General features: G+C 53.0%; 10 protein-coding genes across 10 annotated transcripts; 5 read left to right on the top strand and 5 right to left on the bottom strand.

The window, feature by feature from the left end:
• Positions 1-678: 678 nt before the first annotated feature.
• On the top strand, positions 679-2451 carry G6M90_00g017570 (uncharacterized protein; the record flags this gene model as incomplete). The annotated part of the gene is made up of 4 exons (XM_066129802.1): positions 679-855; positions 928-989; positions 1046-1458; positions 1535-2451. 4 exons carry the CDS (start codon positions 679-681, stop codon positions 2449-2451), a joined length of 1569 nt encoding a protein of 522 aa, XP_065985568.1.
• Positions 2452-2833: 382 nt separating this feature from the next.
• gliT (Thioredoxin reductase gliT) lies at positions 2834-3873 on the bottom strand (the record flags this gene model as incomplete). Its single annotated transcript, XM_066129801.1, has 2 exons — positions 2834-3389; positions 3473-3873. 2 exons carry the CDS (start codon positions 3871-3873, stop codon positions 2834-2836), a joined length of 957 nt encoding a protein of 318 aa, XP_065985867.1.
• Positions 3874-4471: 598 nt separating this feature from the next.
• On the bottom strand, positions 4472-5435 carry G6M90_00g017550 (uncharacterized protein; the record flags this gene model as incomplete). Its single annotated transcript, XM_014693289.1, has 2 exons — positions 4472-5137; positions 5208-5435. The coding sequence occupies 2 exons, from the start codon at positions 5433-5435 to the stop codon at positions 4472-4474; spliced, it is 894 nt and encodes a 297-aa protein (XP_014548775.1).
• A 1108-nt stretch (positions 5436-6543) lies between these two features.
• Positions 6544-7310, top strand: G6M90_00g017540 (uncharacterized protein; the record flags this gene model as incomplete). The annotated part of the gene is made up of 2 exons (XM_014693290.2): positions 6544-6966; positions 7020-7310. The coding sequence occupies 2 exons, from the start codon at positions 6544-6546 to the stop codon at positions 7308-7310; spliced, it is 714 nt and encodes a 237-aa protein (XP_014548776.2).
• A 4142-nt stretch (positions 7311-11452) lies between these two features.
• Positions 11453-12054, top strand: G6M90_00g017530 (uncharacterized protein; the record flags this gene model as incomplete). The annotated part of the gene is made up of 2 exons (XM_066129800.1): positions 11453-11538; positions 11598-12054. 2 exons carry the CDS (start codon positions 11453-11455, stop codon positions 12052-12054), a joined length of 543 nt encoding a protein of 180 aa, XP_065985904.1.
• Positions 12055-13126: 1072 nt separating this feature from the next.
• Positions 13127-14626, top strand: azaK (Efflux pump azaK; the record flags this gene model as incomplete). Its single annotated transcript, XM_014693292.1, has 1 exon — positions 13127-14626. One exon carries the CDS (start codon positions 13127-13129, stop codon positions 14624-14626), a length of 1500 nt encoding a protein of 499 aa, XP_014548778.1.
• Positions 14627-14954: 328 nt separating this feature from the next.
• Positions 14955-16388, bottom strand: G6M90_00g017510 (uncharacterized protein; the record flags this gene model as incomplete). The annotated part of the gene is made up of 1 exon (XM_014693293.1): positions 14955-16388. The coding sequence occupies one exon, from the start codon at positions 16386-16388 to the stop codon at positions 14955-14957; it is 1434 nt and encodes a 477-aa protein (XP_014548779.1).
• Positions 16389-20031: 3643 nt separating this feature from the next.
• Positions 20032-20901, bottom strand: G6M90_00g017500 (uncharacterized protein; the record flags this gene model as incomplete). Its single annotated transcript, XM_014693294.1, has 1 exon — positions 20032-20901. The coding sequence occupies one exon, from the start codon at positions 20899-20901 to the stop codon at positions 20032-20034; it is 870 nt and encodes a 289-aa protein (XP_014548780.1).
• Positions 20902-21622: 721 nt separating this feature from the next.
• On the top strand, positions 21623-22341 carry G6M90_00g017490 (uncharacterized protein; the record flags this gene model as incomplete). The annotated part of the gene is made up of 3 exons (XM_014693295.1): positions 21623-21809; positions 21896-22047; positions 22102-22341. 3 exons carry the CDS (start codon positions 21623-21625, stop codon positions 22339-22341), a joined length of 579 nt encoding a protein of 192 aa, XP_014548781.1.
• Positions 22342-22548: 207 nt separating this feature from the next.
• PUS1 (tRNA pseudouridine synthase 1) lies at positions 22549-24502 on the bottom strand (the record flags this gene model as incomplete). The annotated part of the gene is made up of 3 exons (XM_014693296.1): positions 22549-22714; positions 22779-24239; positions 24318-24502. The coding sequence occupies 3 exons, from the start codon at positions 24500-24502 to the stop codon at positions 22549-22551; spliced, it is 1812 nt and encodes a 603-aa protein (XP_014548782.1).
• Positions 24503-26260: the final 1758 nt, after the last annotated feature.

Here is a 26260-nt window from a genome sequence, read left to right as displayed (position 1 = left end):
TGGGAACACTCGGGGCGAGAAGATGAGGTCAAAACATTCATCTTTCGAAAACTGAAATGACAACCCGGGCTCAGGAGGCGAAACTTCCTTTGGTCCGAATTATTGAACCAGACTGCCATTGATCAAGCCAGTCGATGGCCTGTGCCACCAACGCAAACCGATGCAGCGGTTATTGGATATCCATACGGAGTACATGCACCATCCAGTGTGTCTTTCTGCCTTTTAGGCGACCGGCATAATCATTCGAGTCAACTGGTCTTTCGGCGCACGGTCTCACTGGCCACGTCAGTATTCGCGGAGTACTACATACTTGCTTTTGCTATAAAAGCAAGCGGTCGCTGTGGGGGAAGAATTCGCTCCCAAGACAACTCGTTTAAAGGTTTCTGAGGAAGTGGATACCGATATATTTGCTAAAAGCCGATGAGGTGCATCGCTTGTAAAGTAAGACCCTGGGAGGTCTGTCATTCGGGGAAAATTAGCCTCCAGTAGCCTCTTGCGTCTCGAGTCTTGAGTCTTGATCCGCACCATCGAGAACCCCCGGCTCCATAGATTGTCTACTTAACCTCACGTATCTCTTTTATTTAGTCGTTATTTTCCCTGTCGACATCAAGGTATACTCCAAGGCTTGGACAAATGGCAACAACAGACCATCGTGGGCTCATGCACCCAAAAGACAGCATGGCATGCCTCCAAGATCAATCTACCCCGGAGACGGACGTCGAGAGAAGTGTCTCGCGAATAATGAGCAAGAACAAACACCACGAATCCGACAAACCAGATGCGTCGGCCGAGGATATTCTTGCACTGCAGGACTTGGATCCCGGAATGGACAAGAAGATGCACCTGGTGAACAATGTGAGTGTCCCCCCAAATAATCCCACAGCTTAAAAGTTGGCACGGTGTGCTCACGCACCCGTCCGCAACAAGACTCTCGACGAGATCGGATGGACAAACTACCACTGGAAACTCTTCTTCCTCAGCGGCTTCGGGTACGTCACGCCCCCTCGACTCACAAGCTCAAGCTCACACTCCTCACGGCGCGCAGCTTCTCCGTGGACGCGCTCCAGCTCAGCCTCCAGGGCATCATATCCGTCCAGGCCGTCCTCGAGTTCCAGCCCTCCTACCCCAAGGGCCTCACCATCGCCCTGTACACGGGCATGCTCGTCGGCGCCCTATTCTGGGGCCTCTTCGCCGACATCATCGGCCGCAAGACGGCCTTCAACACCTCCCTCCTCATCTGCTCCGTCTTCACCGTCGCCGCCGGCGCCGCGCCCACCTGGGCCTCGCTCGGCTTCTTCGTCGCCGCGGCCGCCTTCGGCGCCGGCGGCAACCTGATTCTCGACACGGCCGTCTTCCTCGAGCACCTCCCCTCGAGCAAGCAGTGGACGGTCAGCTGGCTGTCCGCCTGGTGGGGAGTAGGATGCACGATTGCCGGCCTAGTCGCCTGGGGCTACATGCGTGAGCGTTCCGCAGCCCCCCCTCGTTTCTCACTGCCTTGCCCTTTCTGACCTTGATGTTGGGCCTGGATACACAGCCGCCTTCTCCTGCGCGGCCGCAAGCGACTGCGCGAGAGGGGACAACCGCGGGTGGCGATACCTCATGTACACCATGGGCGGGCTCATCCTGGTCCTCAGCGCGCTCCGCGTCACCGTCATCCGGCTCCGCGAGACGCCCAAGTTCCTCCTGGGACAGGGCAAGGACGCCGAGGTGGTCCGCGTGCTCGCGGACCTGGCGGCGCGGTACGGGCGGCCCTGCTCCCTCCGCGTCGAGCAGCTCGAGGCCTGCGGCGCCGTCGGCTTCGCCCACGCCCGCAGCCGCTTCTCCCTGGGCGAGTTTGCCATCCACGCCCGCGCCCTGTTCGCCACCGGCAAGATGGCGCAGACTACCGTGCTGCTCTGGCTGTCGTGGGCCATCATCGGCCTGGCGTATCCCCTGTTCAACGTCTTCCTGCCCTACTACCTCGCCAGCAGGGGCGTGCAGTTCGGCGTCGCGGGCACGTACCAGACGTGGCGCAACTATGCTCTCGTCCAGGTATGCGGCATCCCTGGCCCGTTGCTAGGCGGCCACATGGCGAATTGCCGCGTCTTGGGACGCCGGTACACCATGGTGGTGGGCGCCGTGGCCACAATGGCCTTCTTCTTTGCGTACTCGCAGGTTGCGTCTCAGGAGGCCAGTGTTGCGTATAGCTGCGTCATCTCCTTCACGCTCGAGATTTACTACGGCGTCTTGTATGGGTACACAGCGGAGACGCTGCCGTCTGCTCATCGTGCTACGGGGAATGGCATTGCCGTCGCCTTTTGTCGATTGACTGGGGCCATGTCTGCTGTTGTGGCGACGTATGCGAACCCGGCGACTGTCGCGCCCGTCTTTATTTGTGCCGCCTTGTACGGGGGGTTGGCGGTTTGTGCGTTCTTGCTGCCGTTTGAGCCGTATGGGAAGCGGGCTTCTTAAGGATGCGTGTTTGGCTTCAAATTGGGGCTCGAACGAAGATACGCTTGGCTGCTGTTGCCTTGAATACCTAGGTAGTTGTAGATGATCAATAGATTGCAGACTAATATCCCCATGAACCGGGTACTGGCGAGTTGATTACACTTACTTGTTTATAGTAGAGAATCAGTTCCATTTACATTGTATTCGGAGGAGTGGATAAAGTGTATATGGACCAAAAGTGACATGTTAGCACGCAAGCAATCATGATGACAGCCATATGCGAGTCTCCATAGACAGCTAGCAAACATGGTCGTATAAGAGTCTACAATAATCTTTACCCGGCAAGTTGTTATTGCCATCCTGTTCAAACATGTCCCAACACAAATCCATTCCATCGAGTCCATCAGAGCTCATCCTTCTCGTCCAAATCATGATGCAACTGAGACACCAACCCAACACCCGCAAACATACCCATCTGAATAGCCTGCACAGCGCTCTTCATCATGGTGGCCGCATCCCCCGCGGCGAAGCATCCCTTCACACTCGTCTCATTAAACGGAGCCGTAACCACAATATCCCCTGTCGGCGCGCATTCCAACCCCAGCTGCGCCGCAAACGGCGACTGCTGTTCAACCAGGGGATGGTTCGTAATAAAGCCCTCCCTCTTGCTGGTGCCGTCTGTAAAATGAACAATTACACTCGGTCCCGAACCATTCTCCAGTTCCAGTCTTGCGACTTTTCTGTCCTCGTACGTGATCTTGCTGCTGTGCAGCATCGATCTGACTTGTTCCAGTAGAGAAGGATTCCCGTTGGTGTAGACCGTGGTGCTTTTGGCGAGGCGCTTAGCCATGAGTGTTGCGTGCGCAATCATCTCCGCGGCCGTCAGCATGCCCGATGCCAAAACCCCGACTGATTCGGCACCACGTTCCTCGAACCCGTGGCAAAACAAGCAGTGAAACCTGGCAAATAATCGGAAATCAGTATCAAGTACACCGGGGGGGGGGGGTATCGAATGAGTTTTAACCACACGGGGGTTCCTTACACGCCGCGTGCCCAGCAGGCATCATAGCCCTCGATATCTGCGGGAGGCACATCCCTCACTCCGGTACCCAGGCCGAGTTTCTTTCCGGTATACTTGTCTCCCTGGTCGTCAATTGCCTCGAAGATGCCGCTATCCAACTTGCGCACCTCCTTGATCGTGGCCGCCTTGAACTCGATATGCTCATATCTCTTCCTCAGGTCCTCGCAGACTTTTGTCCTGAAATCGACGGGATTCACATGATCAAATCCAGGCACGTTGTGCATGTGTGTTGCCCTTGCGTTGCGGTACTCTCCAGAATCTAGAACCAACGCAGAGTAGGCCTGTCTCGCCAAAGCTATGGCCATGGATAGGCCGGCTGGGCCGCCGCCAATAATGAGAACGTCGTACAACTTGGGGCTCATTTCTGGCAAAAACGAGTGGCAGTTGGTGGTCAGGTATGAAGAACGAGTTTGGAGAATCCTGCATTGCTAGCCGTGAAGCGCGGCTTTTATCAAGGACGGCGGCGGGAGCCTCTCGGCCTCTTTTTCCGCGCCGGACCCGGGAAATGTGGGTCACTTGTTAAAAGTCTCCGGGACAAGTCTCCGGCGAGGCCATGGCGCGTTGGACTGGCCGACAGGGTTGCTTTTCTCGCTCGTATCAGATCTGATTGCGGCTCAAAGAGTAACCGCAGATGAGTCACAGGGCAAACGGAAGTATGACACAATCTCTTCTGTCAGCTTCGTCAGTCAGTGCGCTTCAGCTGGTCGAGGTGCTTCTCATCGCGTATCTAAAGAAAATTCCACTGTTCTTCAGTAAAAAAAAACACATTTTACGCGATTCGTGCGTAAAACAGAAGTTAGTATGGTTCAGGATACGTGGGTTTACCTGCCCAACCCTACCGACCGTATGCCAGCAAGCCATGCCGTGCAATATCGACAAAGTCGCAACGCTCTTGTATCCTCACCTTGGCTATGAACCCCCCCTCTTAAGTGCACATGCAATGAATCATCATTTCGTCTCTCATTCCACGCCCGTCATCCACGCGGCCAAGTCTCGTAACGAACGCACCCTTACAACCTCATGTTCGGTAAACAGGGCATTGACACTTTTGGCAGGGCAGTCCTCCAACTTGGGAATCTCCATGGCCCTCCCCTCGACATCAAGCAGCACCGGGTTCCAGCCCGCATTCGTAGCGCCCACAACATCCTTGGCATACTCGTCACCGACGTAGATTTTCTGCCAGCTCGCCAGCTCAGCGGGGGTCGGGGTTTGCCCAGCCCGGCTGGCGATGACACGGCTCAGCATGAGCTCAGCCGCCTGAAATATCCGCCGGTCCGGCTTCTCGACGCCTGCATCATACGACATGCAGTGAAAGTCAATGTCGTACTCCTCCTCCGGCGACACGGGCGGCCCGCCTGGCGTGCCGTAGCGCAAGGGACTGACATTCAGCCCAAAGGAAGAAAGAATGCTCGGCACCCTGTCATCTGAATTCGTCACCACGCCCACAATGACCTGCTCGAAGCCCTGTCGAGCTTTGCGCTGCCGAAACGCCCTCAGCGTAGAAAGGAGACTGCTCTCCGCGGCGTATCCCTCGTTGGATGCGAATCGATGTATGAGCTTGGGGACCAGAGCCGGCGGTAGGGCTTGGTTATGTGGGATGAAGGGTTTGAAGGTCGCCTGGATCACCTACTTTCGCGTTAGGAGGCAGCGGTCGATGTGTCGAAGGCACACCGAGGCCTGATGGCGAGGGACTCACATTCGTCCACCACCGAGTGGCGCCAAGTCCCGTATCCTTGCCATAGTTGGGATTCCTCTCCCTTTCTTGATTGATCGCCGCTGATAGGCGGGACTGCAGCTCGTCTTGGGTGAAGCTGGTGACGCCGCATTGGTGTGCGACCTGGGCATATTGCTGGGCCACGGACGCCTTTGGGCTAAACAATGTGCCGAACGCGTCGAAGCACAAAAGAAGATTTCGCTTGCTCATGGCCGGGATGGGCCCGTGCGTGCTGGATATAGAACCGGCCAGTCCTTTTCAGCTGACCGATGATGCTTGTTGATGCAGAGATGGGGATCGGTGAGCTGAGCAATGTCGCGTTAGGAATTGAAGAACAGCCCCACAGCTGGACGGTGACATGACATTACCTACTTGAGGCACTTTCATAATATTATACCTGCGATATTGCGACATATTTGTTTATATTCATCTTTTTTATCTTCTTCTATTTTTCCCTATGACTCTGATTGCCATAACGCCTATGATGCCTGTCTGATGTCGGGCCTTCATTTCTCTTCCTTAAGCTTTGCTTCTGAGGCAGGAGCGTCTGGTTCTTCTTCCTCAACTTTGCCCGAGGCAGGAGCGTTGGCTGGTTGGAACGAAAGTCTGGTATTTTTTGAGCCCCCTCATCACTGCCACACCAATCGCTCAACCAGCGTCATTCCGGAGCGATGAATTCCTGGGCCATACTCCGGCACGGACCGTACAAGACATTACAGTGTGAGTCAAACCCTGCAATGTCCACGTCGACGTCTTGCAAATGAGCTGTAACTTGGAACGCAGTGACGTGGATTCTGCTCTGCTCCATGGCACAACCGGCCGGGCTCAATGCCCGACCCGACCAATGACTCGATTCAGCTTGGTTGCCTATCCCTCCTTGGGCGAATTGGGGAGGTGTCTGAGAGCACACAATTCGGGATCCGCGCTGCGAGGGTGGAGGATTGTTGGCATCGTACTTGCCAACGACGACTTGGAAGACGACTTCACCATGAAGGAGAGAGCCAGTGAACTCGCTGTTCTCGAGTCAGCCACTCCAAGGTTGCTCGAAGTATACTTTTGATGCTTCATGAACCTTGCCCGCTATAGTGTAGCATCGTGGCGGTGAGGTGCACGCACCATCTAGCTTGTTGGGTGCTCGATGCCATCACCATTACCATTCGTTCTTGTGGCCGATGCCATCCATGTTTGTGCCGGGGCCAACAGGGCGTTCCTCTTATACCACGCCTCTCAACCGAGTTTCAGGCAAGTCGGGTACCTTCAAATCTGCTTCCCTCTTTTCAATTGCCTACTGATCAAGTTTACCTGGTCTGTCGAAGACATGTGTCCGGTCACACCTGGCATGCTTAATGCGCGACGCGAAAAGGATTGTGTCGCTGTTACGAATGAACGCAAGTATTACAGCCTCATCGGCTCCTTTGTCAAACGCAGTCTTCGTCCCTCTGAATGGCAGCACAATCCGGTCGTCGGTACGCTGAGCATACCTCGCTTCGGCAATGAGCGCATCTTGAATGAGGCCGCGGCATTGCGCTTCATTGCTGAAAATACGAATATCCCCGTGCCAAAGCTCTATGGCTGCTTTGAGGATGACAACGCAGTGTACTTGGTCACCGAGCTTATCGAGGGCGTGAAATTGGCTGATCTCGAACCAGCACAGCGCAAATCGGTTGAATTAGAGCTAGAGGGCTACATGGATGTTCTGAGAGGTTTGAAGTCCAGTGTATGGGGAGGACCCTCAGGAATTGTAAGCACCCACACCTCCCATTTCTCATTCCTCAGTTAACATTTTCTGTACAGGTGATCCCGCCGTACCGGATCATGGTAGAAGCGTACCGTCAAGCCTGGAAGATGAAGCCGAGGGAGTCTAGTGACCTTGTCTTCTGCCATAACGACTTCTCCGCTCATAATGTCATCGTCGATCCAGTGAGCCTCAAAGTAAAGGCTGTCATTGACTGGGAATACGCTGGGTTTTATCCACAGGAGTTTGAGTCTGAGTTTTTCCGACGCCCTGGCCCGTCAGTTGCGCTTGATGGAGAAAGGAATGACGTGGAAGAGCTTTTGGAAATCATGTATCAGAATGAGGAGTAGATTTATCGGAATAATCTCTACATATATATTTATATATAGAGCGAGCATCCCCCGTCATTCTACCTTCACCATTCATCCCCATGCAGCGTAATAGCTAGTCCCTGAGTACCTAGGTACCAGTCTTGGTGGTTGGCTTTTCTGGGATATTTATTCAGTGACAGTACTGAGTGTCGCAGCTTGGATGAGATGGCTTCCATACCCGTAGTTGGTTTTGTAGTTTCTTTCGTTTTGTGCACACTCTTCCAAGGACATTCTGGTTGGGTAGAGGAGTAGAGGTGTCCGCAGCCTAAGCATTTAAGAATTTCAGAGGGCATTTTTGCGGCGTATTTCTTCTCAACTGAGGGTCAAAATATGTGTAGAGAATCTAGGGTAGGGAGTAATGTAGATGGATTGTGACGGAGATGATCTGAGGCTAGGTCTTGCCCAAGCTACTTTATATATTCCACTGATTACGGCCACAACTCGTCGTCCACGATATCTGTTTTATGAAAACATACCAACACCACATTCGGGACGAGCATATGCAAAGAACTGCGCATATGGATGCAGACCATGAGCTTGCAAACCACCGGGTGCATCACGAGGACGTCTGAGCGAGCTTTGGTGTGGCAGGATGTTGCGTCTGATGTCAGTTTATACTGCCTCGCGTCCGTTTCTCCAGGCATTCGCGGTGTGCGCCTGCAAGTGGCCCATGTGTTCTGGCATAACACATCATCAGCATTGGGTCCTATGGTCCTATGGTGGCACGCGCTCTTAGCAGAGCAGAGTTCCGCGGAGTGTCTAGCACGAAGAATAGAGAGGCCAAGTTATCGAATTAGTAAGGAGCCAAGAAATGGAGAGGACTGTGAACAAAAGAGTTGCACTGACCAGGGCAGAATTGTTGTTATGAAAGTTCGGCCAACAGTTCTAGAAACTTGCAGAACTTGTCATGGACACCGGGGATGCCGTAACATCCGGAGTTTGGTTGTGATGTTGGCTGGATGTTGGTTGGATGCTCTGCGCAGGTCAAACCAACACGCTGTTTTGGAGTCTCGGGCGAGCAAAATTCTCAACCCGAGTAACACACTGAGCAATGGGTTGGTGAATAGACAAGGATGATAGGTGCGGACCAGTTGAGTGCATTTTCTTCCAAGGACAAGCAGGAAATTTTTCGAGGGGCCTGCTTCTACAGTTATCTTTTGGTTACCGAATTCGGAAGAGAGCCACTCGTCTTGCAAAACAATGGTCTGTTTTAGCCTGTTATAATGCCTCTGAGGACTCCCTCCAGGCCTGCGTTGCGCCAACTGCCAGCACATAATTACGGCCAGCTGTTGTCGTATTATACGAAACAAGCATCAGTGACTCTGCCCAAGTCAGGTTGCTATGTCGCGGCTCTAATTAACGCTGAAGGTTGACGTCCTAGCCCATGTACCTATGTACCTTGTGTGCGGGGTCCCCACAATCATGGCGCGGGCCGGGCCACCCTGCTCAGCCTCTAACCCATTCAAAGTTTGCAGTGGCATCAATCATGAGAATCAAAAGGCATCAATCACATGCAGCTCGCTGCCAACCAGGCATCCGGACCACTCCCGGATGACTGATGCAGTAGTTACTACTAGTAACCAAACCGCCACGCCGAGGCGATTGAGCCGGTAGACACCCGTACTTCTTGGCCCACGCTTCGACCTGGGTACTATTTTCAGAGCGAAAAAGTAAACAATGGCCATGTACAGCCCCATGACAGCGTCGACGACGCAGTTGTTCCTCGGTGAACCGCCCGAGGCGCATCTACGCATCAGGTCCGCCAGGGCCGACGTCGTCATCAGGTGCTGGCCGCCTTGGAGGAGAGTCGCCATGTCACCCTACGACCAACGCCCTTGGACGCTTCCTTGAACTGAACCCGTGGCGCCTCAGCCCTCTCATTTCGGAAACAGGCCAGGCGGACGGTGCGAGCAATAACAATCCACCCCATGGATCCGACCTTGAACGCGAATGATGGCCGGCTTCTTGCAACATGGCAGTCTTCTCTATGCTCGACTGCCGTAGAGCCATGGTCCAAGAAAAGCCGGGCTACGACCACAGCGTCGGCCTCGACGATGCCAGTTTCGCATTAGAATCGCAACATGAAGTGACTGCTGGTACTCCCAAAATGGAATGTCGACTCCTAGATTAACGGGCAGTTGGTGACACAGTCAATGAGCATGAGAACGTCTAGCGCACAAAGGCCAAGAGGCGGCTTGCGTAGATCTCGCCCATCTTGCTTCAAACCCTCTATGAAAATAATATCATGTACTTGGAAGAAAATGGCGATTATAAGCAAGAGATTTTGGGATTTACCATATTGCACTTTCTAGCCAAGGTGCTTCCGTACAGCTAGGCAGTCGCCGTTTTCTGCATTAACAGCTCACAGAAACGCGACAATTCACGGCGAGGATGCATCTTGACAAGTTGCCATCTTGTACAGCGCCGGGAACGCAGGTGGGACGCTTTCGGCTTGTTTGATCAGGTTTCCGACTGCTGCCATCAATCAACCCCAAGCCCTAGGTTCTATGAGTACGACCGCCAGAGAAAGGAATCTGACGAGGATACCATGTTTTGGTGTTGCCAAAGCCAACCCGTTCTTGTCGAAATTTTCACCTCAAATCTCACCGCTCAACTATAGGGCCGTTGTTTCCCTGAGCTGTAGGAACGGCATGCTAAGCAATACACGTTCCCGAAGAGGAATTACTCTCCGTGCCCATTGCCCATTCCTGATTGTGGGAAGAGAACATCACCATTCGGCACTGATTCCTGATATGTGAGAAGAAGCAACTATTCGCACAGGTTTCCTGGCATAATAAGCACTAACAGATAATTCATTGGACGACATCGAAATACGTTCTTTCTCTGACTGCCTGGCACCATGTCCTGAAGGACCAGGTATATGATACCCGCAACATCGTTTTCGGGTCCATGGTCCTACAAAAGTACCAGACGCCACCGACGTAAAAATAGGTCTGCCAAGACGACCGAGTACCCGGCCCGTAAAGGCCATGCAGCGGAGGCTCAAATGCCGAGTAGTCTGGGAGCAATAGTAACGTTGAATCCTGCTCAAGAGAGTTTTGGACAAGGCTTTCCATGTCCCCAAGGTTCCTTAAGCCGCCATGAATTAGTAATATAAACAGATGCTGATGTTCCCAGTGGTCCAGATCTCCCGCAGACACGAATTGCAGGACGCACAGACGTGCATCCTTTCTCGACTCACAAATTCTCTTCCGCTGCTTCGACAACATGCTATTTTCGTCTAAATCCTTTGAGGCCTCCACCAAGATTCGATGGCGTGTCGCAAGTCGAGCATCATCAGGATCGCCCAATAATCAGGAACCTGATCTTGGTCATCCATACCCCGTCTCAGCACTGCAGATTTGTCGCACAGTAATTAGGTGTGCCTCACACATGAAATCCCGTGGCGTGGCGACGCCCATTTTTTGGTACTCTTTTGGTGTGACGGAATTTCATGGCCAGAAAAAGACTCAATCCGCAAACAGGACGAGATTCCAGGACCGGCAACCGAAATTCCATATTTCTATCCACGGTCTCCTCGCCTTCCCGGTCGGATCCAGCGTCGATGGCCATTTACAAACCCCGGCTAGAATCGTTCTAGAGGCTCCCGAAACATCAGACGGCGACTAGAAACACCTCCCAAACACTGGGCCAACTTTGCCGTCTTGTGGTCCAGCTTCCCCGGCTTTCCAGGACTCATCTCCAACACATGCCGTTTAGCCAAGACGGCTGCGCACCAACTCCGTCTGAAACTCCCCACCTCGATCGGGCATCCATCCTGCTCTCCAAACACGTTTCATGAGTATCTGTCTACACTTTAATGCTAAGCTTCTTCACTCGTCCAATCACATACTGAGCGCAGAGTCTTCAAGGTTCTTCCCCATGAGCGTGAGGCCGTGCGACGCTGTTTCGAATGATGGGTTGCGTGTCCCCGTACTGTCTTTGCCTATTATTCATCGTAGCTCAGATAATTAAGTAAAAAGGCCCTCCCGTTTCTTCATCTCCTCCTGCATCAGCTAGTCTGTACTCGCATTGTGCTCCGTGACCAGCCAGACTGGTCGCCGGCTTCATGTCGACTTTCCCCCCTTCGCCATACCGCGTATTGTCGCGATAGCACCAACATGTCGAATCCGAAACATAAACAAATACTTGAGTGGTTGGACGCGGTCATCGACGGACTCGAAACAGGCGCAAACAACGTCGAGACGCAAGCAAACAGCGTGAAGCCGGGCTTCATCATCACGCTGACCCACGCGATACCTTCAGACGAGCCAACCACCTTGCCAACCCCTCCTCAAGCACAAACTTCGACATCAAACACAAGGATTTCTGGTGTCTCTGCTCCAACGCCACTGACAAGCAATCTTGCGCAACTAGAGCCATCAAGCGCTGTATCACCGCGTCCGCCTTCAGTTTCGCCCGTGTCCCCGGCTTCATCCTCGGCTTCGTCCTCGGCCTCGTCCTCAGCTTCGTCCTTGTCCTCCGCATCGTCCATTTCCACGGGTTCACAAGCTTCAACGCCGCCGCCGCTGCTGGTTGCCTCCCCGTCTCCCACGCCGAGCGTAGAATGGCCAACTGGGTTGTCTGCAGCCCCCTCTATAACCCTACCCTACCTGCCTCCCACGACTTTTGCAACGCAGCCCACAGGTTCCCGTACATCGCTGGCCGGGCTCCCCGCGACAGCAAATCCCAACAATTCCAACAATCCATCGGAGGAGAATAAGGGCTCGCTCACCCCACCGGTGGCGACGGAGGAGGTACGAGATAGTAGTCGGGCCATAGGAATCGTGTTCGGCTCACTGAGTAAGCCCTCCTAGTTACTGCTGAAACTTGATCGAAAAGAAGAGAAAAAAACACTAATGCAGGTCCTTAGCTGGAGTTGCGGCCCTTGTCCTTGGCGCGCTGATATTGTATAAATGCCGAGGAAGGAGGAGGTCATCGTCGCAATCGAGGCAATTCGAATGACAACTAGGTGGTGGCACAACCAACAGGCGATTGCCCAACTGAAGCGTCCGGGCACAGGCAGTTCGACTCGAATCTGGCGGTATCGGAACAGGCCATGTGGCACAGTCTCTGGTGTTGGTGTATGGCGTACAGTGGGACTCGTGTTGACGGTTACACTTGGGAGACGGTATTATTGCTGTTGATGTCAGCGTACTCCGTACTGCGGCGTGGATTTTATCACTGGTTGGCTTTTATTTCGATTCAGCATAGCAAGCGTGCCGTTTGTAATAGATGATCCTCCATTTGTCCCGCAGAAACCAATCAATCAATCACGGACAAGGATCAGTCGGGAACCCACATCTGCATGGTTGTGTTTCCAAAACAGTAACCCAGACTCTGTACCACCGCACCGCGTTCCGTGCTCGGGACTCAAATTGCACAATTCCGCGGCTGGCATTGCAATTCTCGTTCCATGCACTCCCGATGCACGTCTAATCAATCTTCCCCGACCATCTGTATCGTCCCCGAGCAATCCCGCGGCCCCAGAAACAATACTACAGCCATACTATTCCCGCCCGCGTCCACGAAGCCTGGGTACACTATCCGGCGCTGGCGGGGTCTATGACTAAAGACAATACAGCCCGTCGATACGCGAAATTTTGATCAAAGCTAAGGGTTTTAGAAGGTTGACGCGGTATAGCCTTCGATTCAAGCTTTGATTGCATTCTCTTAATGGCGTGAAAGAGGTGTCTCGAGAGGTGCTGCATCAGTCGGGTGACTCGGGTGACTCGGGTCGTTCCTGGTGCTTCTCCAGACTCCTACCAATCTTCGCTTGGCCTTTATACGACAACATGTCGGAAGAAACAGGTCCGCAGCAACGACGAGGCATCGTCACCCACGGTGCCTCCGAGGAAACGCCTCTTCTCCAGAATGATCGCTGTTCAACCGCCAGAGCATCAACCGAATCTTTGAATCATTCAGAAAATGGCTCGACAAAGCCTGTCTCCGATTCAGCCAACGTGGCAAAGCCGCTGCCCAAAGTTCAAATTGCCTTACTGTGTTACGCTCGGATGATGGAGCCTATTGCATTCTTCTCCATCTTCCCCTATATTGCGCAAATGGTGAAGCGCAATGGAAACCTACCCGACTCGGATGTGGGCTTTTACAGCGGTCTCATCGAGTCCGTCTTTTCTGGAACGCAGACCGTCGTTCTCATATTCTGGGGACGACTTGCAGACAAGGTAGGCCGCAAACCCATCTTGATCTACAGCCTTTGTGGCCTGACGATTGGGCCGGCATTATTTGGACTTGCCACAAGTATTGGGGAGATGGTTTTGTTCAGGAGCGTTGCCGGCGTGGTTTCGGGGTCGAGCTTGATTATTCGAACAATGATTGGCGACCACAGTACGCCCGAGACCCAGGCTGTTGCGTTTAGCTGGTTCGCCTTTGCAGGCAATGTGGGCATCTTTCTTGGCCCAATTATTGGCGGTGCTCTGGCAGATCCTGCGAACCAATACCCAGGTTTGTTCGGCGGCATTGGCTTCTTTGAAAACTACCCATATGCCCTTCCGGGTCTCGTTGTTGGCGCTATTAGCGCTACCGCTGCGCTGACGTCAATGTTCTTTCTCGAAGAAACCTTGAACACAAACGAGACCCTTGGTGAGAGCTTCAACAGCAACTCGGAAGACCCCGATGCTTCGAAAATGACGATATGGCAGCTTATCAAAGCTCCAGGGGTCGGTGTCGTGTTATGGATTTATGGCCACGTCATGTTTCTTGCGTTTGCCTTTACAGCACTTCTCCCAGTCGCATTGTTTACCCCTGTCGAAATCGGCGGTCTGGGATGCTCAGCTATGCAAATTTCAATATACTTGGCTGCGCAGGGCGGTAGTCAGGCCGTATGGCTATTATTCGCTTTTCCATTCCTGCAGCACCGCCTAGGTACTAAGGGGGTGTTGCAAATGTGTGCTACTGCGTATCCGTTTTTTTTCGCAGGCTACATTGTCATGAACACCTTGCTTCGGGACGGCGGTCAAGTTGCCATGGCTTGGTTCTGGATACTAGGTTCCATGGTTGCATTTGTCGGTCCCGGCGTGTCCATGGCCTTCACCGGAGTGCAACTGGCATTGAACGACGTTTCTCCAGCGCCTCAACAGCTCGGAACTCTCAATGCTATCGCCTTGACGTGCACCAGCGCCATTCGTTCAGTCGTGCCCGGTGTCGCTTCTGCCGTCTATGCTGTCGGTGTTCGTCATCAGATATTATGGGGCCACCTTGCTTGGGTCATTCTTATCCCTATATCGATGGCATTGACAGTATGTCTCAAGTGGTTACACAATGATGGGCGCTGAGAAAGAAGGTTCTGATTGTTTATATAAAAATTGAACGTCATCAGTCTTGCGCCGGCGGGGAAGAGTGGTCATTGGCCTAACGTGGCATCAGCATGTATTTTGGCGTAAAAAAAGTTCTTTGTATTCCAAAACTGTATATTTTTATCTACCTTATATTACTCCGAAAACAACCTGGTATATATAGGATCCTGGAGACTTGTCCTTCTTTTTGCTGGCCTCTAACTATTGAGTTGCAATGTGAAACGAAAACGATTAAACAATCTGTATTCTATAGCCCCACTGATTTGGGCTTCGATTTCATGGCAGTATTGGACGATTGTGAATGGATCTAAACATTGTGGTCGCCTGCCTGGGTACTAGAGCCCTGGTGGTGACCTGATCGTGACCTTCGCCATTCGAACGTGGTCACGGGTTTTGTCTTAATAGCTTCTCTGAGCTTTTCTTCACTTCGGTGTATCCAGGTGCCAGCGGAGGCGGTGCTGACGGGATAAAGGGGCATATTTTCTGATTTCATGAAAAAACCATACGGGTTCTGCATATCGTAGGAGGCGATTATATCCAACTCGGCCGCGATCTGGTCACAGAAACCGTCCAACGGCAGATCATTGACGTCTTGACCAAAGGGATTCTCAATTTCTCGGCCGATGAATAGAAGTCCGAGAATAATGTAAGCCGCGGCCAAGGTGGCGGGAATCGTGATCCAGCCCACATACTTGACGAGTTGGAAAGGGAGGAGCACCACGTAAAGCCAAGTGATTTGACTAATAGCAATAGTGTATGCAATTGGCAGGGGAGTGTTGAGCACTCGTTCGCATCCAGTCATAACGTCGTTGAGAACACTCAAGTTGTTATAGGCCAAGGTCTGCTGCATAGGCACCTTCAGCTGCTCATTCCTGACCATGTGGTCAATGGTGACAGCAATGTGATTGAGAATTTCGAGTGGGAGGTTGCCAAGGGGGCGTGTCGCCTTTTTCAGCGTCTTCCGTGGGTTGCTGGCTGCAAACGAGACACCAAGATATTCTCCCAGTCCTTTGAAAAAATTCTTTTTGGGAGCAGTAAAAGACGATGCGTCCTCGTTTGTTGCTTCTTTGGCAAATGTATCCAAATGCCCGACAAGATTTTGCAAATCAGGGTATGCAGTGTACGGTTCGAAGCGTAGCGAGTGCTTGAGGGCAACAGCGAAGGCAACAAGCAGGTTCATAGAGCTTAGCTTTTTCAGAACCGACTCTCGAGGGTCGGCTTCGGGATGGTCCAACCCATGGATCCAAAAGACACGTCCTAGGACCTGGGAAGCCAAAACCAGTGCGGCCCAAAATTTTCGGCCTTCGGCATAGCGTTCGTAGGCGGTTGAGTTTCTGAAGGATAGGCCAAGACCCACTACGAAACCAGTGATTGTCAAGAGAACTGATTGCACACCAAGATCATGGATCTTCATGCTGATGACGGTAACAGCAGTTGACCATCCGGCAATAAATATCAGGGGAAGAATCATCTTGGGCAGAATGCTGCCGTGCATTTGGAGAAATATCGGCCATTTCGAGTGTTTCGAGATATCTCGTGGGCCGGTGAAGTAGTCGTCGATCTCGAGCGATGTCCGGCGAGGGAACGGGAATGGTACATGGGGGGCGGTGGGCGACATTGGAGACTGAATGTTTTCCGGTTGTGCTTCAGTTGCGTGCTTCTTTTCATGATCCATTGTATGGACATTTGTCTTGGACGGCTCAAACATGGTCGTCACCTCTGCCGCACCGCCGTCGGCCATGTTGTCTCAGATGCACGCCGGCAGGACAAGCTCGCAGATAAATATAGAGAAAAATATGACAAGTGGTATAGCGATGGTGGATGAATAGAAAGGATTCGGGAAAGGACTGTGGCGCCGGAATCTAGGGCTTAGGAGAAGATCATAACGAGAGAAAGAACAGATAGCTAAATATCTAGGTCGTCAAAGAAACGAGGGGAGCAAAAAGAACAAACATGAAAGGAACCTGAAATTGAAGGTCAAGGACACAAAGGCCATGCCTGTTTAAGAATCGTCAAGGGTTGAGGCAGGAGTGCCGGCAGTGCTTTCCCTACTCATCCACTCACGCCACTCACATGTGCAGGCAGGCACGTACATGCGGCCATCCTCTCGCCTTCCACCTTCGCCTCCTCAACTGGTCCTGAAGCTGAAATCCCTGCCCCCTTTGCAATTTTCTGTTTCCATGTCACAGCCGACAGCCTCCGCATACCAAAAGGTCAATTGCAAATTCACCACCAGACCACCAAACATCAGGCAAATCAACGAATCACGCCCTTTCCTGACCCGCAGACACCAACCCTCCAACCCTCCAAGCGCTGACCGCCACCAGGAGCCAGGGGCTTTCGGCCCAACGGTAAGCGCCACATGGCAAAAAAAAGGGCAACATCTCGGACAAGTGGCCGCATTCGCAGGTAAGCATTGTGCTGCGCCTCCTAGTACCGCTGGCGATGGCAATACTAACATCCATCTGGCAACAACATACATATGGTTGGCGTTGCCTCGATTGGCAAAGAATCGATTGCTGACGCTCTGCACTCGTTGCCGGTTCCTAACAGTCGATACGATGCCCAAGACAATAAGTAGTACTAATACACTTTTCACCGCCACCACACATCATCTAACAAACGGAAGAGTCAGTGGTTGTGTCAAATTCCGAAACAAGCCACGACTACGAGGGAGCAGGAGTACCATAGTTTATGGAGCACGGAGTATTTTAGGCCAGCCGTCCAATGTATAACGGAGCCAAGAAAAAATAAGCATTTTAGCCCCTGACCAAACTGGGAAATGCGCTGCTAGCTCACGGCTAGGCCCGTGGTGTAAAGTCAACCAGTTTTTGTCTTGGGTATGACACGATCTTCGAAGTGCCATCTGGGGCGACATTGAGGCCTTTTTTATTGTCAAGTTTTGCCTTCAACATGGCTGCACCGTGCAAGTTCTAGGGACAATCAATGGCTGAGCTACAAACACGGGCCATGACCGTTCTGGCCACGATCCACCATTCGACCGTCGCCAACACTGCGCGCCCCTTGCAAGGATCACATCTGGGGTTCCCACTGGTGGCCGGATCAGCCAAACTACGTGACTGTATTCGTTCCTTCGTGGGCCGTGGCGCGGTTTGCTCAAGAGCCCCTGAAAAGGGTCCCCTGAAGATTGAACTTGCCCAGCGACGTATTCCGTCCAACAGCATGCCCCCGAGTAGGATGTTGAGTTGGGCACAACAGTTGGTAGCAATCCACGAGCTCCGAGCTCGCCACTCGGGGGCCTTTAGGAATTGGCATTGAGTAATGCGTTCCTGGAAATCATGCAAAGTACGGAGTACAGCACGGTCTCACGAAATAGGATAACTGTGTGAGAGCGGCGACGGTGTATTTTATGCCTTCCGTTTGAGATATTAATAGCTCATGCAAGCCCACGACGCCCAGAAATCCGTCGTTTGATGATATTGCATTCTGGCCAGGATTCCTGTCGCGCCGGCACAGTCGTACCGAAAAGAGTTGCGATCTGCCAAAATTATGCCGATGCCAGTAGTATCTCGGATGAGAACATTTGAGAAGTACACTCAACGCGAGTGTCATGGTCTCACTACGGAGCTACCCGAATAAAACCTTGTCGGCACATCTTCAAAAGGCATCCTCACAGCCAAAATCGAGCGTCACTAGCCCTTGTCGATCATCGTTGCCCACTGTGCAGCAGCCAACGCCTTCACAATCAAGACTCAATGTCGTGCAATTCGGCCAACACTGTCGCAAGGAACCACGACATTATGACATAATATTTGTGCAGATCCAGGGGGGTGTTACTGGCGCCTTGTGGTGTCGCCCAGGGTTGCTGCTAGTGCCTGAAGCCATTTCCTCCTGACACTGGTGACTGGGCTCGTTGCAGGCTACGGACTCATATTGATAAACACAAGACCGATAAGTCCGTGTAGCGGATGGTAGTGGCCATACCGTGTGCCATGGATATCTTTTTGATCTTCGTGCAGGCTCGTCCGTCAAAAGCCTAACAGACGCAGAGTCGCAAGGATATTTTGCTCACCTTGAAGCTATCTCGAAGAGATGTCGTTACTAACTACGAACCGCATATATTTCGGTGTGTGTAGATATCCAACAACTGCAATTCTTGAAAACTAATGCCTTACGCGACTTGATGCTCTTCCCATGATCAGCGCATGGTACTCACAAATAATCACTGATCTACAATTGCTATCTATTTTAGGTACCAAATTCCCGGCAAACCGATAAATGAACCCTCTAGCTCATACTAACTTACCAAGTACAATCCCACCTCAGATGTGTGATTGACGTTCTTGAATGCCACAATATCCCAATCGCTTAGAACCAGGGCAAAAAGTCCCTTGATTTTAATCTAACAAGTCTGTCTCTGTCGCATATGTTTTGGTCAGTTACCTCAACGGCTAATTCCGCCACGGCTGATTCCTTGAACATTCATCACGCTCTACTGTACGGTCACCTTTCCGGCTAAAAACCGTCCATTTCCCAGTCTAAAAGGCCGTTTACTCGGCCCGACACCAGCTTCACAAGAATGTCTCGCCACGATAGTTCTACGTGGCAGAGATACGTATCTCACACGTCAGGCCGCTAGGTTTGGGACTTGGCAGACCCGTCAGGTTTGCAGCATCGCAGCCCAGCAGCAGCCCAAAAGTCGTGGAAATTCGGCGACGGATGATTTTCAGGTTACACTTCCAGTTACGCTCGAGTTAGTCATGTAGAGCAATTAGGTCAGTCTCATGGTTATTTTGTGACTGGGAATTTTAACTCAGAGAAGCGTCAGGCGCCAACAGGTAAAACTTACGGTATGGGACCAATCATGACCTGAAGCACCAGGTGTGTTTCCGGGACGAGATCCAACACTGGAATTTGACAACTTATTCGGCTCTAGGGTGTGTAGTAGCTCTTGACGGTTGTACGCGACTGAGCATATATACATTCTCACGAAGCAAAACCCGCTCTTCGTGATATTATATCACGTGGACATCTAGAGGGCATGTCCCGGGCGTGTCTTCGGACTACAGGCTTTGCTAGGGACCTGCAACCAAGTATGGATCGAGTTCCCCAGATTCTGTTCTCTGTCGCCTCCAACTTTAATATCGAATGGCAGAGTAAATGCCGCTAGCATGTCGCCAGCACGCCACAATAGGGGAATAAAGGTGTGTAGTCCCTGCCATGCGTCGTGTCGTAACGACTAGGTGGTCCACAGTCATAAACAGAAATTACCGCTATATTTGGTGGTGATAAAGGGTACGATGAATCGCTTATAATGGATCATGCTGATGAATGTATGTGCCAAAGAAAAAGCTCTAACAAACACGGCATTGGCGCACCACCCAGGGATCATGCTCACGCCGAGCGGATCTGGTTGACGTTCCCTATTTTCCAGGACCAGATTCATTTCCTGGGTTTGAGCCTGCTAGTTCCACAGGATTATTCGGCTGCGCCATAAGTTCATGGAAAGGCGTTCCATGCAGTTCGGCGTGCCGTGGTGTTGGCGACTTGTCCGCGGCCTGCGGCGGAACCTGATAACGGTGTTTGCGCTTCCGCCACCAAAAGAAGGCTCCTAACAAGGCCGCAATCGCGACAACAGGGATAACAACTCCAATGGCAACCTTGGCACCTGTAGAGAGTCCGCCCGGCTCATCGGTGTCCTGTGATGCATTCGAAGTGGCCGCACCCCCTGATGGGCGGGAAGCAGACCTGTGTGTTGTCGATTCTGTCGGTTTCGTCGAAAGATCGGAGGACTGGTAGACCATTCGGATGCCAAAAGCATTCAGACCCTCGGGGCTGTGAAAGCCAAAGGTTTGCGTGGTCGTGATGCCGTTTTCACTCGTTGTCACGGGTAGGATGGAGTCTGAACTCGGAGGTGCAATCCATGTGCAGTAAAGCGTTGACCAACTCCCCGACAGTGTGCTCGTGGTAAGGCAGCCCAGGGTGACGTCTGGGTTCTTGAGAGCAGGACAACACGTTACCGTTGTGATCGATGCCACGCCGGTTGTATCATGGCACGCGGATACATAGCCCGACGGACAGACGAGGCCGGGCGAGAAGTAGGCGTCTGATTTGAAGTTACTGGGCAGGCAGGTAGAGCTTAGATCTACCATGGCCAGAAAACCCGACAGGTAGATGCCATCACAGTCTGAGGGCCGGGAAAAGGTCGTGGTGAGGGGGTTCCTAGGAAAGGATGTGACGACGGACGGAGGGTATGCCGTCGTTGATACTCTTGTTGTGAGCGTGGACGACATGGTGGAATCGCGCGCGCCGCGACACTTGGGTTGACTGCGCTATGATTTTCAAAATTGGTTATGATTGTCACAGGAATCCGCGTCCGTGAGGTTGGGGCCGTACCCGCAACCGTTTTCCACGACGTCGATATCTCGCCGTGGCACGACTTTGGCTGGGAAAATGGAGTACGGAGTAATACAGGAGGCAACAGAGAGAAGTTGGGCGGGTCTACAGATGAAGCAAAACACGACGCGGCAGCCGTCCAGAATAATAATTCAGGTCGGGGTTATCAGTCTCCAGCAACAGACAGTCGAAGGCGCACTTGTACAACCCTGTCCAAGTTGGTTGCTGACTGCAGATACTGCCGGTTTCATGACGATCGAACCAATTGAGGCAAGATTATGGTGGGACGGCTAAATCCATGGCCGCGGTAACCACCATTCAGCTCCAAGGTCAGACTGCTGTTCATTTGCCAATGGATCCATGGGATAGCCGCGGCGGTCGACAGGCGTCGAAAGGGGATGAATATCCCAAGCTTGGTAGCCGTGGCAAGCCAGGCGTCTTCAATGTTGCTTCTCCCTGGTAAGTCGCCAGAGATGGGTGGCATCAAGACACCAGCCGCATAAATAGTCAGAACGACCACTGTCGGCGACGCAATGGAAGGCGTCACATTTGCCCGAGACGAGCCATAAGAAAAACTGCTAGATGTATGTGATGTCGAACAACTCGTGTGCCACGAAGATGCGCCAAGTTGACGAGGTCGGCTTCTGCCCCCACCCTCTCCCGCACCACTTTTCCATCCATGCGCTCATCGCGACTCATCAGACTCGCGACACAACACACCCCAGCGTCAATAGCGTCCTGAGCAGCATCCCACAACCGCCCAGCACAATGGATCGCTCGCAGGCCTCGTCGTCCAACCTCATGGGTTCGTACGCCCGTCCGCCTCAAACCAGGCACCGGCCCCCCGTCCCCATCGTCGTCCGTCATCATCGGATACTAACGCCGCGCAAGACAACCACAACCGCCTCGTCGCCGACATCCTCACGCGCTACCGCACCCTCATGATGCTGGCCACCGTCCAGGCAGAGGGCGAGCGGAGCAACGCCACGCCCGAGACCATGGCCGTCAGTGGCATCTCCATGAAGATGGAGTTTGACGGGCTGGTGCGTAGATCCCTCCCTTTCTCCCCGCATCAAGCACCGCTCACGGGTTGCTAGAACTCGTCCATCAAAGACCTGTTGTCGCTGTCGCGCAAGATCAAGGAGCTGTGGGTGTTTGGGCCGCTGGGCCAGGGCGATCCCGACCGCAAGGCCAAGGACGCCCAGATTGAGGACGACGTCGCGCTCGTCTCGGCCCTGCTGAATGGTCTTGACGGCCGGCGGATGAGAGACCTGGCGCAAAGGTGTGGCGGTACGTGGGAGGTGTTGGCCAAGGAGGACGCTACGACGGCCAAGTGAGTTTGGGGATTTTTTGAGAGTTTTTTTTTTTTTTTATGTTTTTTAGCACGGTGGGCAAGATATCCGCATAATGGGCGTTGGGGCGTAAATACCCTTAGGACTAGGGGGCGTTGATTAATCTAAAAGGCTTTCTTTTCATTTCTTCACCTCGTCTATTCGTATCCTGTTCCCCTACATGGTCTACCGGGCCCATCGTCACCAGCGGCTCTAGCCCTCGCCGCCCTCTGGGTTCTCGTCCTCGTCGCCCAGCGCCTTGTCCACCTCCGTCTTGTCGCTCTCCTTGTTCAGCTCGGCGACCTTTGTCCCGCCGGCAGACAGCCACAGGAAGTGGTTCGCCTTGAACTGGTCAATCTGGTTGTAGAAGCCGTGGAACCTTGCCATCATCTCGTTAGCAGCGCCCCCCCTTTTTTTTCAGCATTTCAAAAATCGCCACTTACGTATTCTCCTTTTCTTCCACCTCGAATATCCGACTGTAAATGTGCTTCTGCTTAAACGCCTCGAGGCGCTCCTCGTATTTGCCGAAATCAATCGTCTCCTTGCCGAGGGTGTCCCTGGCCCTCCGGTTGTAGTTCTCGAACACGGGCCGCTCCAGGAGGAGCCCGAGGCCGGGGGCTTTGGGGATGGCCATCTTCTGCTCCTGGTACGAGTCGGCGACGCGGTCGAGGGCGGTGCCGCAGCGCACCATGAGGGACGCCAGGCCGACCATCTTGCGGATCTGGTGCATCATGAAGCTCTGCCCGTGGACCTTGAGCGAGAGCCACTCCGTGCCGCCGATGATGACGGGCTTGGGGTCCACGGTGAACGACTTGATGTGGCGGCGCGCCGAGGGGTCGGAAAAGGTCTTTTGGATGGTGAAGTTGTGGAAGTTGTAGGTGCCCGTGTACTTGTCGAGCACGCGCTGCAGGCGCTGCAGGCGCTCGGGGGAGACGCGGTACCGCCGCTTGGCGGCAATGTACGCGGCCTTGATGTCGCGGAGGGCAAAGTCGATGGGGGCGAGCTCGCGGTGTTTGGGCTTGTGAGACTCGAGGCTGACTCTTTTGGGTTCTTCTGGCCGCGTCGCCGCGTCGCCGGCCTCATCTGGCTTGTCTGCCGCCCCGGCATCGGGGGCGTGGTCCTGCTCGGCCTCGGCCTCGGCCTTTTTGTTGTTCTCATACTCCTCCGCCTCCTGGGCGTGCACCCGCTCCATGACCACGGCTCTCAGCTCCGGGTCCAGACGGGCGAGGATGGGCTTGATCTCCTTCTCTTCGACGTGCGCCCAAAAGTCCTGGACGTCCGCCATCACGGCGGCCACTTCGTCCTCGGCGCCGTACTCCTTGTTGAGCTTCTCGCACTCCTTGGCCAGGTACGTCTGCGGATGGGGCGGCAGCAGGCAGTAACTGGGCAGCAAGTACTCGTAGAAGCGCGAGTCGCAGTACTGGTAGCAGTTGAAGCTGTTGTTGGTCCTCTGGATCCCCCAGATGCGAATCTGCTCCGGTAGGTGCGCGTTGATCTTGTCCACAATGTCGTCGTCCTCGATGATGAGCTTCAGGCTAATGACGTTGCCCGCGGCATGCACCCCCTTGTCCGTTCGGGCGCACCGTGCCAGACTCGATTTGCGGGGGTCATCGGCATTCGCCTTTGAGATGGCCTTGGCGTCAATGAAGGCTCTGAAGAGATCTCTTTCAATCGTCGGCTCGTCGCCATTCACTTGCATGCCCTTGTATCCTGTGCCGGAATACCCAATCATGACGGCGACCTTGCGCTTCGGCCGCCGCTCTTCCGAGGCGATTTCCTCCTGTGAGAAGGGATTCTTTTTTTCCGAGTTGCCTGATTCGCCTGCTTTGTCGCTCAGCTTGCGGCGCTTGAATTCGCGCCAGTCGTCCTGCTTCTTGCGCTTCTTGTCGTTCTTTAGCTGGCGGCTACAGGCTGGTCAGCGTCAGGTCATGTTTGCGAATTTTCTGCATGTTCAGCAAGGGCCGAAATGTGCGGCGGCTCACCTCCGTTCTGCTCGCCCCTTTTCTCCTCGCTTCTTTCCTTCGTGGTTGTCGCCAGGCTTTTGACACGGGGTGGCATCGCCAGATTCCGTGGCGGTGGTGTTGCCAGGCGTGGCATTGGCCGCAGAGGCATTGCGCTCCACGGCAGGGCCGCTGGTCTCAGCAGAATGTTCGTCGCCGGCCGCCATAGCTGCATCGAGATTGGCAAGCTTGTTGCTTTCGTGTCGGGTGCGAGCTTGCCTTGTCCAGAGTGACGAGGTGTACTTGTACGTGTTGGTCAATTGGTGACATGGAGGCAGAGAAATTTCAATTCGGCAGCTTATCGGTGGGGCGATAAGACCAGCCACCCAGGCCGGCTGTTGGTAGCTTTTTGCCTACCCTACATGGTGACTTTATGACATCGGGACGACGCAAACTTGTATGGTTTACATCAACACCGACATGGAACGATCTCACTAGGCTCCTTTAATTTGTGTGCTCCTTGTTCACTGAGTTTTTGTATGATTTCCTTGATTTAATGACGAAACGTAAGAATCCCTTGGTTGCAATGAAGTGAAAAACAAGACGCAAAATTAGAGACGTCAAAGCTATGTGTCCCGCCATCATAGCCATAGACACTATAGTCGTAAGGAGACAAACTAAAACACGAATCCTACTTTAACTAGGAACGACCCTTCAAAGCTGTGCACAAGACATGCAAATGCTGCAACAATACGACCATCATCAAGGGTGAATTGTCACTCGTCTCCCCGGTACTCTGTATTTCAGCGACGAATTACAAAGGTGGCCATGGCACACTACCCAACATTGACAGGCTCGCAACGTTATTTCTTGACATCAATGTCAAGCTTGGGCCATTTTGCGGCGGCGTCATCTCAATCTACATCTATGCGCAGGCCGGCTACTTTCCGAAAGCCGCGATTGCCAGTTGCGCATCACATCCCTTTGACTGCAGTAGGTCCAACTTTTGGAACGGACCCACCTTTCTGCGAGACCTAGTAGGTACCTTTGTAGTGCGTTAAAATTACGTGGGTGTAATGTAGCCTTTTATAACGTTAGAGATTACTAGTAACGTTACTTATATTCTTATATTATTTTTTAGTAGGTCTTTGTACCTTTTATTTTAATTTTTTCAATTGGTTAGAATCCCTGCAGGCTGTAAAAGCTGGATCTTACAGCAGTCAAAGGGATATAGATTGCAAACCTGCAGAACTCGCTGGAACTGGGTTCCAGAACACGTCAAGGTACAGGAATTTTACCTCTTGCAGGGCCTAGTCACTGAGACAAGATCCGCGCGCACTTCGGCTGTCATGCATATGCCACGAATCACCTGATGTAATCGCCGAGATGATGGGACAAATTTACTCCGTAGCACAGCACCGTCAAATCGGTAAAAGTGAGGCGCTGGCATGTCTCACCCAGCCGTGTCCCCTGTAAGAATCGATGTATCGAGTGCTCCTCGCAGTTATTCAAGTCATTTGTCTCCTTGCCACTTGTGCTCTTCATGTGGCTTTCGATGGGACGCCGCGGGTTGAGTCTAGCACATGTTGCTCACTCACTCGCCAACAACGGAACCAGACATTCAATGTTTGGTCATTTAGTCCTGGTGGCACTGCTGTAGATTCTAGTAAAACCTTGGCGATTCAGGCATCAGTATCCGTTTGGGAAGCCGACTTCTACACCATCCTGTTTACAGCGCCAATCAGCCCCGGCAGACTCCGCTTCCATTCTACAAAAGCACATGTGCAGCTTTACGCTGTCGCAACTCGCCGACCGTGCACACCTGGACAGTGTGGTATCCAAATCTGGTCATTGGCTTCCAGAAGATACCCACGCGGCAGTCCTGTTACGAAGTAGGTGTGGCGTCGGCATGGGTGCGATGCGACGGTTCAATTGAAGGCCCCAGGCACAATCCGGTAATGACGATGATGCAAGCTCCCCGTCTC

This window comes from Metarhizium brunneum, chromosome 1, assembly GCF_013426205.1.
Source record: "Metarhizium brunneum chromosome 1, complete sequence".
In the NCBI taxonomy this organism is placed as follows: Eukaryota; Fungi; Ascomycota; class Sordariomycetes; order Hypocreales; family Clavicipitaceae; genus Metarhizium; species Metarhizium brunneum.
The sequence above is the reverse complement of the archived record's forward strand: the minus strand, read 5'-3'. Positions and strand labels throughout refer to the sequence as shown.